We start from the raw sequence: 17,018 nt of genomic DNA on the forward strand, positions 1-17,018 counted from the left end.
ATATATAAGCTGCTATCCCCTATCTTAAAACCCACCCAATTTTGTATAAATATGTAGTGGAGGTCTTGGAATCTTAATTCTGACCAGGCAGAGTTAGCACTAACACTGCTCTTCCCACATAATTTAAGAGCCAAACAATTTTAGGTTTCAGTTGGAAAGAAGAAAAGAGAAAAGCTATGATACGATTTCGGCTCTTACCAACCACCCAGCAGTTCTAGATGAGCTGCACATCTCTGCAACTTCCTTAGTGAATTTTTAATCAAGAGCTCTTCGAGAAATGTGGTGGCTACTTCACTTTCCACAGCAGCCACCACAAAAGACAGACTTGGTGTCAGCATGCTAGCTTTTTTTTTCTTCTCATCATTTCCTTCAGCTCATCCTCAGCTGTTTGTTTTGGATAGCCACTATTAACATAGGGACAGAGCCTCTTAACATTAGCTTATTAGGACAACTTGTATAATCTTGTGTGCATTAATCTCGTAGAGACGTTCCCGTGGCCACTAACTAGAAGCAAGTAAAATTATCATATTCATTTTAAGGCTCTTGAATTTCCAAGAGAAGTATCTAAAAAGCTCTGCTCTTTACCTTGCTTTGGATTTGCAAGGCGGCAGTCAAAAACAACTCCTTCTGCGAGTCGCGGAAATATAACCATACCCCTCCGCGGGCAATACAACTGGGCCTTTAATAAACCCGCTACCACCTACCCACCTTCCCCCGGGGCGCGCACTTCCGGCCGCGGAGACGCTCGGGAGCCTCCACCAACCACCGGCTCCGAAGGGCCGGAGCGAGTGCGCGCGCGCACATTTGTGCGCAGGTTCGAATCTCCGCCGCTTCGCGGTTGCTCCCCAGCGTCCAGGCTATATCTCCTCGGCGGCTAGGGTAGGGCACGCGAGTTGCTCCGACCCCGGCCGTCCCGCCCCCTCCGTCCTTTCCATCTTCCTGCAGCACCATCGCCCGAGCTTCGTCCTCGCCCTTTTTCGCGCGCTCCGCCCTCGCCGCTGTTAGCGCTCGGCCTCCCGCGCCCGGCGGGCTCCGCCCGAGCCTCTGGGGCCCATGGCCAAGCGGCGTGCGGCCGAGCCGCTGACGTTCCACGTGCCTTGGAAGCGGCTCCTTCTCTGCGACTTCACGGAGGAGCCGCCGCCGCTCTGGATCCCGCCGCCGGGGCCCTCGCATCCCGGGCAGCTCCTCGGCGTCCCAGAGCTGCCCCGAAAGCGCAAAATCGACGCGGGGACGATGGCTGAGCCCTTGGCTTCACCCAACAAGCGCCGCGACGGCAGGGACGGCAACAGCTCGGGCGTCGAGGAGCGTGAGGACTGCGGCCTGGAGACTGGCGAGCCCCCGTTGCTGCAGGCGCTCCTGCAGCCCCTCAGGCCGGGGGAGGAGCCCCTGGGCGCCCGGCCCTTGAGGGGCGGAGGCGACGAGGGGGCGGGGCGCGCAGGGCTTCCGCGGGGAGACTCGGGGGCTGCGCCTCGCCAGGTAGGGCTGGGTGCGGGCGGGGTGGGGGTGCGGGGGTGCAGCGCCTCACTCCCTCCCCAGACACTGAACAGTGCGCCCCTGGAAGGAACAGGTCGTCCCACCTTAGACCTGTGTGGGTCAACAGGCGAGAAGCAGGGCTCTCCGTTCCGGGAATGAACATAGACCCCTTAGGCAACACACTGACGGTCCACACCTCACCCCTGGTAGCGTTTTGCGTGAAGGCTCCGACGGGCTGAAAGTATTTCGCTTAACTAGCGGGAAAGGGACTGTCACTTGAGATAAAACAGGCTTTAGAGTTTCGGCAACTGTAGGGGGAAGCAGGAGCTTGAGTCATGACAGACTGTAGAGTAGTATGGCAAAGAAGTTGACCGTGTCCGCAGCAATAGATTTAGCTCAACTACCAACGTCAGAGGAAGGTGTACCGCCTTCCGTGGATTAATAATGATTATTCTAGAATCGTGATAACATTTCTTTCTAAATTGGGTGAGCAGTGTGGTAAGCATCAATTGGAAGCATTTTGGGCAAGTTACGGCTCTTCCGGCAGAGGAAGAGCCTCCGTATCTTGGGAGGAGTTTTTTTTTAACGTAGAAAGTTAACACTTTTCCCAGGAAAATTAATTTGGGGCCCTAAGGTAAAACATGTGTGAGGATCATTGGGGAGATTCTCCTTTTCAGGAACTGAGACTGCCTCGGCTCTGCATCTAAGAATCTTAAATTAGAAGATCTGGTTTGTCGAGATCTGCGCTGTTCGATATTTGCAGCCACTAGCCATATGAGACTATTGAACATTTGAAATATGACTAGTCCAAATTGAGATGCACTCTTAGGTGTAAATTATAAGCTAGATTTCAGAGATTTAGTAAGAAAAAAGGAAGGTTAAATATTTCAATTTTTATGTTGATTATACGTTGAAATCACATTTTGGGTTTGTTGGATTAAATAAAGTACATGAAAATTTCACCTGTTTCTTTTGCTTTTTTTTAAATATGGCTACTAGAAAATTAAAATTATATAGTGGCTTGCATTGTACTTTTACTGGACGGTGCTCTTCTAGACTTAGGAATTCAAGCTGCTTTTTGGCAGTTCTGTGTTATTTTACCAGGGTCTTTGGAAATGCAGAGATCTAGTGCAGGGCTCCAGTTCACCAAACTTTTTCAACCACTGCATTATAGCATCCTCCCCATAATTCTCAATTGTGTTCTTAAGTGTATTATGGAAGAGTATCAAGTACCTTACTAAACAGAATTAAGGTTCCATTACCATGATTTGTTCTTGGTGAAACCCAATAAAATAATGAGAGTTTTATATTTAGGAAAGAGACTTTTCTGTGGTCATGAAAAATTATCCTTTAGACTTGAATCTGTATGATGAACATCTCTTGATGAAATTATAAGTTGTAAATATTTCTACCCCTTGTTTTCTTGGAATTTAGAAAGTATGAGCCTTAGACATTTTTCTTCAGAATGGTACTATATGTTGAAAATCAACTTAAAACTATTAGAATGGTAGTTATCAAGACTTATTAGATATCTAGAAGAGTTGCATAGCTTGATAATTTTACCTCCTCAGACCATTTTTGGATTATCATGTATCAGAGTACCCCACCTGTAAATAGGCTCATCTCTCCTACCAGAGTACACTGACTGCTGTGTGCCACGGAATTGATAAGAGGAAATAAGGAAATGGTATGTGGGCAAAGAAGGAGAATTCTTTAATAGAATGACACAAAGACACCTGCCTAGAATATAGACATGCTTCTCCCTCCTCCAAGCAGCTCTTCCACTTCCGGAAGTCACTACAAAGCTCCTGGCAAGGAACAATCATGGATGTAGGGGTTCTTTGACAAAGACTAGTCCCCGGTTCTTTTGGCAAAAGCCCAGGCACTCTGCCATGTTCCTTCCTTTTACGTTTTTTGAGTTCCTGCAAGCCCTGGGGGGAAGGACATGCTTCCTCCAGCTGTTTCTTTCCTTCCTGCCTCCGAAGACACATGTGTTTTTTTCTTAAGGGTTTTACAGCTAATTTCCAAGGGAAAACAGGATGTAACAAAAACAAACATGGAGATTTAAAAGCTTTTTAAGTTCTTGTGATAAATGTCTGTCTGATTGCTGATAAATGCTCACAATAAGGCTGAAATTCTTGCCTTCACCCTTGGTATTTCTCATTTAGGAAAAATTCCTTCAAGTATGTCTCTTCTTTCTACATTAAGGATGAATTGTAGACAGAATAATAGTACCTCTTTCTGTCCTGGGAGCTCAGAATATTTCCTAAATAGTTTCATATATATATATATATTTTTTTAACTTGCGACCTGAAAACCAGATATTCATTAAATATCATGTTTTCTTAGTGGTGTCACCTTATACAGATGTATTGTATTATCAGTGGTGACTCTTAAACTTTTAGATTGGTTTAATAGAAAGTAAGCAGAAATGTATTTTTATTCTAGGGAGAGAGTTATTAATGATTCATTGGCCTGAGCTATAATACCTAGCAATAATGAGCATTTACTATGCTAATCCTTAATTGTCAACAGTTCTAGGTAGGTATCATCTCTGTTTTACTGATGAGCAAACAGACTTTGGTCAAGGTCAGAGTTAGTGGATGGTGGAATTAACCATGCAAGCCCAGAGTGGTGGTGGCAAAGTTTGTGCTCTTAGCCACTAGGTTACACTGACTTCATTAAAAGTCCTTTTGGTCTCCAAGAAATCCAACACAAACCTAATGTTTTTTGATTCTATGTTTATAAATAGATAATTTGAAAAATAAATTTTCCCAAAGGCAAGGAAATAGAAACTGTTTTTAATCAGTTTGCTTATTAAGTGAAATGTTTCTTAGCATCTTATGAATTAAAAGTGTATATTTTTATCCCAATGTTAGGAATTCTGCAAAGATTAATTCTCTAAGCTTAGAGCCTAGCCTAAGGTATTGCGTGGACTTGCCAATGAGCTTTCCCAGTAGACTTATGCTGTCCGTTACAGTAACCACTGGCCATATGTAGCTATTAAGCATCGGAATGTGGCTAATCTGAATAGTGCTGGAATATAAAAATTCATGCCAGATTTTGAAGACTTAATATGACAGAAAGAATGGAAAATATCTCAATTTAAACAATATTGATTGCAAGTGGGAATGATAATATTTTGGGTACACTGGGTCAAATATATTACTAAGATTCATTTCACCTGTTGCTTTTTATTTTGTTTTTTTTTACTGTGGTTACTAGAAAACTAAAAATTACCCTTGTGGCTTCCATCATATTTTTGTTGGACAGTGCAGCTATAGCAAGCATGAACCTAATGTAAGATTACTATATATATTTCCACCCACCGGGAAGAATATTAACCTTCAAATAGTCACCTTGGAAGCCCATATATAATTCCAATGCTGCTTCCCTTTGCGCAAAGTATTCTTGGGATGCTTTTGAAATCCTGTTGCCAGTTTTGAATGTTATTGGAGTATCTCCTTCATTTGTAGTTACTTGAAATAGTATTGTAGCCATCGAAGGAATCTGTTTGAATTTTTAATCATTTGGATTTATAAACTTTGATATATTGGCTTAAAAGTTTATTCTTGCCTTATACCCAATAGTATCTTTAATAAAATGATCAGTTCAAGAGGGCCTTACTTTTTCACAGTGTTTATATCCTAATACTTTTTAGAAGAAAAAAGGTTGTCAAAATATTTTGGTATCTGTAAAGTCAATCCTTTAAGAAACTAAAACTCAGAAGAGAGACCAAAAATAAATTATAAGTCATGTGTATTTTTTGTATAATAGATTATTTTCTTCATTGAAAGGTGACAAATTCTAGGCCCATTTTCTGACATTTCTTTGGTTGCAAAATGGGAGAAAATTGTGGGAAGAGATTGCTCTTGAAGGAAATTCTTTATTAATATTTCTAAATTCAAACTACTAACAAGAAATTTTTGCAAGTTCATGAATACTAAAATGTACAATATGATTTGAGTCCATGAAGTACTTTGATTAGGCAATATTAAAGAGTATATTTTTTAAAAATGCAAAGCAAAAGACTGTAAATTCTTATTTGAGATAGATTACTTTTAAAAATTTGATACCTGAAAAAACTTTTTCTAAATTACTGGTATCCTTTATCTCTATCCTTTTTTTCCCAAAGCTCACTGAAGAATTTTGGCAGTATAATACCTTCCAGTATTGGAGGAATCCTTTACCGCCTATTGATCTGGCAGACATTGAAGATGTAAATGAAGACAACCTGACAGAAGCAGCACTTCAGGACAAGAGTGAAGTGATTGAGATTGACATGGAGTCCTGACATAAGGAACTGAAGAAATTGTTTTCACTGAATTTGAGGCGACATCTAAAGTGAATTCATGTATTCTTAAGGAAAAAAGTTATTTTCCATAGTTGACTTGATATCATTCCTAAACTTGAAAACTGATGACAGATAGTTTTAAAGATAAATACTTGAGGTCACTACTGAAGCTCCTAATAGGCATTTGTCAAGAAAATAGTGCAGTTATAAGGGAATTATTTTAGGTATGTATTCTTAAAATGTTTTGTTTAGATTCTAAATTTGAAAATGTCAATCTTCTAAAAAAATTCTGGCAGTTTTAGAAGTAGGTGGAAAACACTCAAATGTATCTTCTGTCTCCATCAAAAAGTTTATCTGAGGACATGAAGATTGTTTTAGAATTACTGTTATTAATAAAATACTTTCTAATACATCATATTGACTTTTCTTAGTTGAACTTAAACATCTATGCAAACTTAAAATTGGGGGATTCTTTCTGAAAGGATGGTATTGTTTTAAAAGAGCTTTCTAGATGTAATGTGAGAATTTAAATTTGAGTAGTATGTTTGCATAGTTTCCAATATTTGATATTTTTCAAACTCCGTGGGCAATCAGAAATGGATAAAGAACAGTAAGAAATGAGTAGGTGCCCCCCATCCTTTTCCCAGAATAAGAGGAAAAAAATTTATCATATGATCAATTTCTTGATTTTGAATTGCTTGAGGATATAATTTTTATTGCTTATTACTTTAGATACGTAGTTCTCAACACTGACAACTCTTCAAAAACTTTGTCTGGGTCCCACTCTTGAGAGATTCTCATTTAAATTGTTCTGAGGTGGGCCTTAGGTATAGCTGTTAAGTGCCAGTCCCTCCTGCACCCCCATGACCCCCTCATTAATGTGCAGAAAGGGTTGAGAACCACTAGTCTAATGGTAGTTTTCCTGTTTAAAGGAGAAAAGTAATTTGAGCTAAAGCAACGCCTCTTAAGTAGCTTCATTTTTATTTTGCTTTGTTGATGGCTTTGTTACAATTAAATTACTGTTATTACTATTTCATTGTTAAAGTAATAAAGTAAGCAATTTGTGTTGAATTATGAGTATCAATGATTAAGTTAATTAACTTCTATACTTTTCCAGAATGTTGGCTTTGTAATTGAGTAGCTTGTTTCTGCTTGTGTATTTTTGATTGTTGATGATATTAGATACAGAATTCAGGAAGGATGATAAATGCCAAAGAAAAAGAAAAAAATCTTGATGTTTTGTGTTTATTGCAGGATTTAAGTATGAGTTGATGTTACTAGGAATAATTTAGAACAGAAGATGAACTATAGTATTTTGGTTAAGAATCCAGGCTTTGGAGACGGACATGGTTGAGTCTTGTACTGCTACTTCCTACCTATATAACAGTAACCAAGTTATTTCTCATCTCCAAGCTCAGATGCCTATCTGTAAAGTGAGAATAATAATATTATCTATCTCATAAAAACTACATTTATCAAGTAAGACAATGTACTAAGTGCATTCTTATTTAATTCTCATAATAACCTTATCTGTAGGATTCAGAAAAATCATTAGAATAGGAAGTGCTGCTGTAGTTGCACTTCATTCCACTTTAAATTGACTGCTACTAGAAGTTTCAGGATAAAAATTGGAATTAAAGATAGCAAAGATAGCCATCAAGTGGGGAAAACAGTTAAAGAACTGTAGATAAAATGGTAAATCCTTTTGTTTGATGCGGAGGTCAGAAAAAGTATCTGTTTTGTTCACAGTGCTTGGCACATAGTAGGCAGTCAATATTAGATGAATGAAAAAATGGATATTCTTATTTTTTGTTGATGGCAAGGTAATGCCTGCAGTTTTACTTCTAGGAGCAGAGCTAACAAACCTAGGCCATTTGCCCAAAGATGTGTTTACAAAAACTTTGTAGCAGCATTGATCAAATAGCAAAAACTTGGAAATAATAATAAATGTTAGATGATGCGTGGACAAATCCCTACTATGGAATTCTGTGCAGCATTTGGATTAAAAGGTAAATATGTATTGACTGGGAAAAGCTTCAAAAAATATTTTTGAAGCTAAGAGAAATTTCAGAGTACTATGTGGTATTAATTCATTAAGTAAAACTAAATTATATATGTATATTTGTACACAGATACAGGAATGCATAATTAAAGGACCAGAAGGAACATAACAGGCTACTGATAGTGGTTACCTCTGGGAAAAGGAGTTGAAATTTCTGAGGATAATGGAAAGGGGAATAAAGGTACTTTCATATATTTCTCTAATTTGTGCTAATTTTTTTACATGTGAAATTAAATTTTTTACATGTGAAATTAAACTTAAGTAAAAGTACTTAGACAAAATTCAAATAGTACAGAAGTGTAAATGATAGTAAATGAAGTCCTCTTATAAACTCATCCCTTAGAGATAACTACTGTTGAAGGTTTGTGTTCTGTTAAAGGTCCAGTTCTTAAAGCATGTGTGGACATATATTTGAGATACAAACAACAAATAAAAAAATACACTGTGAGAAAGGAAGGTGATATAAACAAGTTAACAGGTAATTAAAAAACAGCAAGTCAGGGAAACGAGCCCTGAAATATAAGGAGACCTTACACTGTGAGCCCCTTGAAGGCAAAAACCATGTCTATTTTTATATATTAAGTGCCTGGCACATGATAGGATATGGTAAATATTGTTGAATGAAGAGTAGTAGGAGAAATGTTCCAGACAAGAAATCGTATGTGCAAAAGCCTGAACTTGGCTCATTTGAGGAACTCGAAGGTGACTTATGGCTAGAATGTAGAATGTGAGAGGAAGTGGTTAGATCAGCAAGCAGGAGCCACACCATGAAGGGCATATGTTGATCGTACATAAAAAGGAGGTTAGTATTCATCCTGAAACAATTAGAAAGCCACTGGAAGATCTAAGAAGAGAAGAGAGCATAGAAGATTTACGTTCCATACTAGGCTGCAGAATGGAGAATGGATTGGGCATAGGGCAAAAGCAAGAGATGAATTGGAAAACTGTTAATTTAAACTGTAAAATAAGACGTGAATCCAGAACTGTGCAGTTCAACATAGTAGCCACTAGGCTCCTGTGGTATTGAATTACAACTAGTCACAATTGAACTGTGCTGTAACTGTAAATATGTACCAATTTCCATGACTTAGTATAAAAAAAGGAATGTAAAAAATCTCGTTAATTGTTACGTTGATTACATGGTGAAATAATATTTTGGATATGCAGTACTGGGTTAAATATATTAAAATTAATTTTACCATTTTCTTTTTACTGTTTTTAAATGTAGTCATTAGAAAATTTAAAATTACCTAAATGGCTTGTATTACATTTCTGTTGGATGGTGTTGCTGCGGAAGACTTGGTGATTGAATGGTTGAGGGATAGGAAGAAGAAAAGCCAAAAGAGATCAGCCAGGTTTCTGGTCTGAGAGTTTGGGTGACTGTTGGTCACTGAAACAGAATACACAGGGAGGACCAGGTTTGGTGGAGGGAGCGGAAGCTCTGGGTATCTGTGGAACAGCTAAATGAAGAGTTTAAGAAACCAGAAAGATAGATGGGTCTGGGTGTCAGAAAAGAACTCACTTGTGGAATTAGAAATTTTGTCATCAGTAAGGAGCAAATGAAATTACTCAGAATATTGGGAGTATGAAGAAAGAGGGCCCAGGAAAGAGTAATACCAATATTTAGTCAACAGGGGAAAAGAAGACCCAAAAAGGAGCAAAGAAGCAATGCAAGCAATTGAAATAATTCTGACTTTTAAAAAAGTAGTTTGGTAGGTAAACCTCAAGATAACTTGACAAAACTACATTGTAGATAAATCAAGATGGAAATTAAAGAGAACCTAAGTTTTACAAATTTATATACTCTTCACTTAGATTCCCTCATGTAACATCTTTGATTATCAAAATCAGGAAATTAACATTGATATAATTCAGTTATACTGTTATGAAGCCATGCAAAGATTGAGTCTTTTAATAAATATATGACAAAAATTTGTAGACTTTATTCAAATTTTGCCAATTCTCCCACTAATCCTTTTTCTGATCCTGGATCCAATCCAGGATCACATGTTAAATTTAATTCTAGTATCCCCTTAAATTAAAAAAAATTCCTCAGAATTTGTCTTTCATGACCTTGGTACTTTTTGAAGTGTACTGAATACTGATTGGTTAATTTGTTGGATGGACCTCAGTTTTAGTATTTTTGGTGAGAATATCATAGAAGTGATGCTGGGTCTTTTTTAGTGTATCATACCAGGAGGCACAGGATGTCAAATTGTCCCATTGTTGGTGATGGTAACTTTGATCATTTGGTTAAGCTTTTGTCTGCCAGGTTTTTAATAAAGTTACTGTTTTTCCCTTTGTAATTAATAAGCATCTTCTGGGAAGATACTTTGAGGCTATGTAAATATCCTGTTTCTCATTTTGCCCGCCAATTTTAGGATCTATTATTCTTGCCTGAAATACTTATTACTCTGGTATATGCCAAGTGGTAATTTTCTGTTTCTATTAGTTATCATGAAATTTAGGTTATAGTTACAACTACGTGCTAATTCTAACAGTAAACAAGGAATAATTCAGGTGCTAACTTTTTTTTTTTTTACTGTCTTTTTTTTTTTTTTCCTCAATTGTGGAAACATACACAGCCTAAACCTTCCCATTCCACCCCCTCCCTAGCATTCCATTAGTGGGATTAATCACATTTAGAATGTTGTAATTCTATCACCTTCCCACCATCCATTACTAGAAATTTCCCTTCACCTCAAACAGCAACCCTACACTCATTTCTTAACTCCCCATTGCCCCTTCCTCCATTTCTCTTAACTCATACTCTACTATTCATCTCTATGGTCATAGTCTTTGATAATTTCTTTGTGTTTACTGTGGGGCTTAAAATTAAACTCTTAAATCCATAACAATCTTGTTTTTCTTTGATACCAACTTAATTTCAATAGGATACATAAACTATGTACCTATACTTCTCCATTCCCCCACCTTTATATAGTTCTTGTCAAAAATTATATATTTTACATTGAGTTCAAAACCACTGATTTGTCATTAGAGTTTGTGTATTTTATGTCATGTAGTAAGTAAATAATGGAGTTAAAATTAAAAAATTATTGACTTCTATTTGTATTCCATTATGGTCAGAAATTGTGCTTTGAATATGTTCAATTGTTTTGTTTTGTTTTTTTAATTTATTGAGGCTTGTTTTATGTCCCAGCATATGGTCCATTCTGGACAAAGATCCGTGTTCACTAGAGAAAAATGAGTGTCCTGGTGATTTGGGATGTAAGGTTCTATATATGTCTATTAAAATTCTCTATATCTCTTTCTCCTTTCTTTGTTTCTCTGTTGGTAGGGCTCCTTTAGTATCTGAAGTAGGGCAGGTCTTTTATTGGCAAACTCTCTCAGAATTTGTTTGTGAAAAATTTAAGCTCTCCCTCAAATTTGAAGGAGAGCTTTGCTGGATAAAATATTCTTGGAAATTTTTCTCTCTCAGAGTTTTAAATATGTCATGCCACTGCCTTCTTGCCTCCATGGTGGCCGCTGAGTAGTCACAACTTAGTCTTATGTTGTTTCCTTTGTGGTGAATTGCTTTTCTCTTGCTGCTTTCAGAACTTGCTCCTTCTCTTCAGTATTTGAGAGTCTGATCAGAATATGTCTTGGAGTGGGTTTATTTGGATTTATTCTATTTGGAGTTGGCTGGGCATTTATGCTTCGTGTATTTATATTGTGTAGAAGGTTTGGGAAGTTTTCCCCAACAATTTCTTTGAATACTCTTTCTAGACCTTTACCCTTCTCTTCCCCTTCTGGGACACCAATGAGTCTTAAATTTGGACGTTTTATTTTATCTATCATATCCCTGAGATCCTTTTAGATTTTTTCAATTTTTTTCTCCATTCTTTCTTTTGTTCTTTCATTTTCTGTATTGTGGACCTCTAGGACACTGAGTCGTTGTTCAGCTTCCTCTAATCTTGTATTATGAGTATCCAAAGTCTTTTTAATTTGGCCGACAATTTCTTTTATTCCCATAAGATCTTCTATTTTTTTATTTAATCTTGCCGTTTCTTCTTTATGTTCTTCTAGGGTCTTCTTTATGTCCCTTTTATCCTGCTCCATGGTCTTCTTCATGTCTTTTATATCCTGTGCCCTGTTTTCGTTCCTTAATTGTAATTGTAATTGATTAATTGTGCCAAGTACTGTGTCTCTTCTGATATTTTGATTTGGGTGTTTGGGATCAGGTTCTCCATATCGTCTGGTTTTATCATATGCATTAAGATTTTCTGTTGTTTTTGGCCTCTTGGCATTTGCTTTGCTTGATAGTGTTCTTTCAAGTTGTAAAAAAAAATACCGATCTAATTTTTCAGAAATACAAGTTGGTGGCATACACTTTCTCCAACTAACCAGCAGATGGTGTCTGCGAGTCACCTATACCCTTCAAGTCAGTTCTCTCCAACTCTGTCTCTGTGGTGTGTGGGGAAATGATTTTTGTGGGGTTCAGTTGGTGAACTCAGTTTGGGTTTGTTGTTGGAGCTGTCCTCCCTGAATGTGGGGCATGTATCTGGGTGGTTAGGCAGGCAGGGCAGCTTTAGTATTCAAACCTCCCAGGTGTTCCCAGAGATTCAAGACTGTTGCAAGAGTCTAAGCCTTCATTTCAGTTTTGCACCAAATTTTCTCTGTCACTGACCCAGAAACCACCGGCATTGACATAGCGTCCCTCAGTTTTCCGAGCAGGCCCCCCTTCTCAGCTTTGATCTTCCAGGACCTCTGCTGAGGGAAGGCTGTGCTACATCACTAGTGCACGTCATCCCTCAAGGGAAGCCCTGGGCCGCCGGGCTGTGCAGGGGCTCTCTCTGCCTGATGCAAAGATTAGCCTATAATTCTTGACTGGTGTTAAGTTCTGAATGAAAGGCAGGTAGTAGAGCTGGGCCCCACCCCTTTCCTCTTAGAGAAGATAGACGCCTTAGGGAGATCATTAGCATTTCAGTGGTCTCTCTCTGCCTGTGCCACACCCCTGTCTGGGTCACAGAACTGGGAACTGAAAATGGCCGAGGCTTTCTCCACTGAGTCGAAAAAGGAACAGAGCTAGTCCGAGGTGACCCTCCAGCTCTCCAAGGTCAGTCGTCACCCAAAGCCTCTGTCTGCTTGTTGGGGATTCGCACCTTGTAGTAAGCAGTTCACACTCGCTAATTAAAACCCCAGTTGGAGCTCAGCTGAGCTATATTCACTTGCTAGGAGAAAGCTTCTCTCTGGCACCATGAGGCTTTGTAGCTCAGGCTGTGGGGGAGGAGGCTCCCGATTTGAATCCGCAGTTCTTACTTACAGATTGTATGCTGTGATCTTGGACAATCCTCCCAATTCAGGTTAGTGTATGATGAGTGGATGATCATGTTTGTCCCCCTGCAGTTATTCTGGATTATTTACTAGTTGTTTCTGGTTTTTTTTCAGTTGTTCCAGGGGGACTACTTAGCTTCCACTCCTCTCTATACTGCCATCTTGGATCCTCCCCATGTGCTAACTTTTTAAGGGAAGAGGGGCACATACTTCTTCCACTACAATTTTATGATTGCATGATATCAAATCCCTTTATTTCATATTTGGCTTTCTTTTGTATTAGAGAAATTGTAGGTTGACTGAGAAATGCACAAGTACAGACTTCCCATGTACCCCCCTCACACACAGTTTTTCCTATTATTAGCACTTTGCATTAGTGTGCTACCTTTGTTACAATTGATGAAGTAATATTATTATAATTATACTATTAATTATGATCCATAGTTTACATTAAGGTTCACTGTTTGAGGTGTACAGTTCTTTGGTTTAAAATTTTTTCTATTATACTAACATATATACAGCCTAAATTTCCCCCTTTTAACCACATTCAAATATATAATTCAATGGTATTAATTACATTCAAAATATTGTGCTACCATTATCACCATCCATTACCAATAATTTTCCATCACCCCAAACAAATGCTTGTACGAATTAACTATTAACTATTATAAAGAAATAATCAGAAAACTAGATAAAAAGTTATGCATCACAACATCATTTGTAATAATAAAATATTAGAAAGAAAAAGTGGCTTTCAAGAAAGTGAATGGGTAATTAAAATATTTGTGTGATAGACTAGAATGAAATCACAAAATGATATTTTAAAGAGTTAAATGATCTAGGAAGATGCTTAAAAATAAGTGAGAAAAAAGGCCTTTCGACTGATTAAGATGGAGTAAGCCCACTGCACCCTCTTTCTCCCACTAATTACAACTAGAAGTTCTGGCTACAATACAGAAAGCAACTACCTGAGGACTCTAAAAAGTAAATGAAAGCAGGTAGATTGGGGATAGAAGTCAAACTTGACAGAGCAACTCATGGGGATGAGTCTTTTGGTTTCATTTACTACTATCTGTCCCAGCTTTGAACCAAGAGGGAACACCCAGCAGAACTGCAGTGGACAGTACAGGCAGCACAACCTCTGAAAGAAAACTGCCTTTTTGGTCAGAACACTGGAAAAGAAAATGGAGCCACTTTGAGCAAGGGAGTGTGTGAAGAATTCTGGAGAGGAGAGAGCTGGAAAAGGAGATCCCATAATTCTGCATATGAACTGGCACCTGTCCTGGGATCACCTCCGAGGTGTCCTTACACAGGCCAATCTCTACCAGAAAAAGAAAAGAGGAGGAAACACTTTCCAATCCATTTCCTCATTTTACAAGGCCAGCATTACCCTGATACTAAAAACAGACAAAATTATTACAAAATAACCCACAAAACTACAGATTAATATCTCTCATAAACATGAACACAAAAGTCCTGTACAGCAAGTTGACAAATGAAATCCAACAATATATAAAAAGAATAATATGGAAAAATGATAATTTATATTCTGCTTTGACCTGCTAGAATTCGTTCAGCAGGTACAAACATTATTTTTTGTCCTTGTAATAAGCTAATTCTGTTTATTGTTGACTTGTTTTGTTTTTCAGTCCAAGATAAAGTGATGTTATAGTCATAATTATCCCTGAATATTTCATTTGGTTATTTCTAAGGCTCAGTGACATCTTTGAACATTTGCAATTTAAAAAATAGTATTGCTCTCTATATAAATTGCTCAATATTTTAAATCAACTCTTTAAAATATGTTGACTTGCCCTTTAGATGAAAGGTGGTAATTGTCAGAATTACAAAAGGCATTATTATGTAATTCTGTGATGCTTATTAAAATGTACAGACAATATTATTTTTTATTAATATGATAGGTTTTCTAACTTTTGCTTGTAAAACTACAGGTGCCAAAGTGTGGGTGCATTCAATAATGTCTAAAAGCAATCCAACCATCAAGTTTTATTGGCATCATTTGATTACTGTGTTCCATTGTTAAACAAGCAGGAATAACTTGAATCAAAGCATGAAGGAGGAGAGGGAGCAAGATATGCAGTTACCTGGGGGAAGAGCATTCTAGAAGAAGAAAAGGTATGTATGAACATCTAGCAGAGGAAGATGGCAGGCTTCTGAAAAACATCAAGGGAGACATTGTGGCTGGATGGGAGTGAGCAAGAAGGAAAGTGCTGGGGACATGGTCAGATAGGGAAAGGATGGACCAGATCATGTTGGTCTGGCACACCATTTTAAGGAATTTATTATTATTTTGAGTGAAAAGGAAGCCACTGAGCATCTTTGATCACAGAAGGGATGTGATCTGTCTTACATATTAACAAATCATTCTTTCTGCTGTGTTATGAATAGATTGGGAACAAGGGTGAGGACAGCGAGATCCATTACCAGTTGTTATTATCCCGACTTGATAGATGAGGAAAATGAGACTGGGACATGATTAAGGTCACAAACCCTCAACGTGTGGTCCATGGACCAGCAGCATCAACATCATCTGATAGCCAGAAATGCAGAATCTCAGGCCTCACTCCAGAGCAAGTGAATCCCAATCTGCATTTTAGGAAGAGATCCAGTAGTTTGTGTTCACATTAAAGTGTGAGAGGCCCGGGTTTAAACTTTTATGCTATGCTGGTGTTGAAACTTATTGATCAGGGCAAAGATACTATGGAAGTGATATTCTAAGGTAAATTTTATTTGGTAGCATAAAAAGGAGAAGTTTGAGGAAGACTAACTAGGAAAAGATTATAATAATCCAGAAATTTGGAGTTGAATGACTGATGTAGGAAAATTATAGTAGGAATAAAAAATAATTTAAAAGAAAAGAAGGGATAAAGGCAAGGGCTTTAGTAAAGAAAAAAAAAATCCACAGACCATAAGCACTAAATAGATATAGTAGTACATGGGAAGGGACCATAAGACAGAGAAAGTTGAATAAAATATGACACTGAATTTCCAAACTTGGTAACAGACAGAATAATTAAACCATTGTTAGAAATGGAGATGTAATAAGGGGGAGATAATTTGGTGAGAATGAGGTTAATGGCAAGTTGATAATTGTTGAACTGGACTTTGTGGTAGTTGGAAATGTTCAGCAGGCAGTCAGGAATCTCAGGCTGGAGAAGACCTGGGGCTGAAGAAATAGATTTTGGCATCATTTTCCTGGAGGTGCCCACTAAAGCAATGAGAGTAGTAGAGATGTTGAGCGAGATGTTGAGGGAGAAGACTATGACCACATACTTAGGACCCCATCCTCATTAAAGCTATAGAAAGGATGGGAAAGAAGAGAGGCAGTCAGGCTGGAAAAGCTCTAAAATTTCTAATCAGCCACATACCATAGAGGTTAGGAGAAGTCAAAGAAGATGGGTCTTAGCAAAAGGTAAATCAAGCTATTCATGTGTTTCAGGAATGATTTCTCAGTGATGAAAGTCAGAGGCTTATATAGAGAGAGGGTGGTCAGGAAACAATCTAAAACATGGGCACCCACAGAGGTGCCCTAACTGTCAGAAAGATAGACAAAGTAACCCAATCAGGTAAGTATCTGAGAGCATGCACTTGTTGACAACTGCAAAGTCATATATGTATGATTTATGTTAATTGTTTTTATCCCATCAATATATTATATTGATACTATGCATGGTTCTAGGATTTGCAACTCTCTAGGTGAAAGTCAAATTTGAGATAAGCTATGTTCCTCCCATTTTTGTTTTTTTTTTTTGCAAAATCTTATTAGAATTTTCTATCTTTGTCACATTCTCTCTGACTTATGTACAATTTTGCTAAGGATCTCATTTTATTATTTCAATTGGTGGTCACTAAATGTGAGCATGATACTTTTTTTTAAAATGCGATTTT

The 17,018-nt window shown here is 37.9% G+C and overlaps 1 protein-coding gene across 7 annotated transcripts; it reads left to right on the forward strand.

Moving 5' to 3' along the window:
• The first annotated feature begins 748 nt into the window (after positions 1-748).
• Positions 749-15,245, forward strand: C10H9orf40 (chromosome 10 C9orf40 homolog). Of its 7 annotated transcripts, none has more exons than XR_005210788.1 (3): positions 749-1,476; positions 5,609-8,010; positions 15,162-15,245. XR_005210788.1 is itself a non-coding variant. In XM_037798476.1 (2 exons), the coding sequence occupies exons 1-2, from the start codon at positions 1,054-1,056 to the stop codon at positions 5,765-5,767; spliced, it is 582 nt and encodes a 193-aa protein (XP_037654404.1). In that variant the 5' UTR covers positions 749-1,053; the 3' UTR covers positions 5,768-9,453. The 7 variants fall into 7 exon arrangements, 1 of the variants encoding a protein (XP_037654404.1); XR_005210787.1 differs by having other exon boundaries at positions 15,062-15,186; XR_005210791.1 differs by lacking the exon at positions 15,162-15,245 and having other exon boundaries at positions 5,609-5,991; positions 7,616-9,458.
• The last annotated feature ends 1,773 nt before the right edge of the window (positions 15,246-17,018 follow it).

The sequence above is a fragment of the Choloepus didactylus genome, chromosome 10 (genome assembly GCF_015220235.1).
Source record: "Choloepus didactylus isolate mChoDid1 chromosome 10, mChoDid1.pri, whole genome shotgun sequence".
Lineage (NCBI taxonomy): Eukaryota > Metazoa > Chordata > Mammalia > Pilosa > Megalonychidae > Choloepus > Choloepus didactylus.

Coding starts and splice junctions, on each gene's coding strand:
- C10H9orf40 (XM_037798476.1), top strand. CDS start 1,054: ATGGCCAAGCGGCGTGCGGCCGAGCCGCTGACGTTCCACGTGCCTTGG. Junction 1,477..5,608: donor CGGGGGCTGCGCCTCGCCAG/GTAGGGCTGGGT, acceptor TTTTTCCCAAAG/CTCACTGAAGAATTTTGGCA.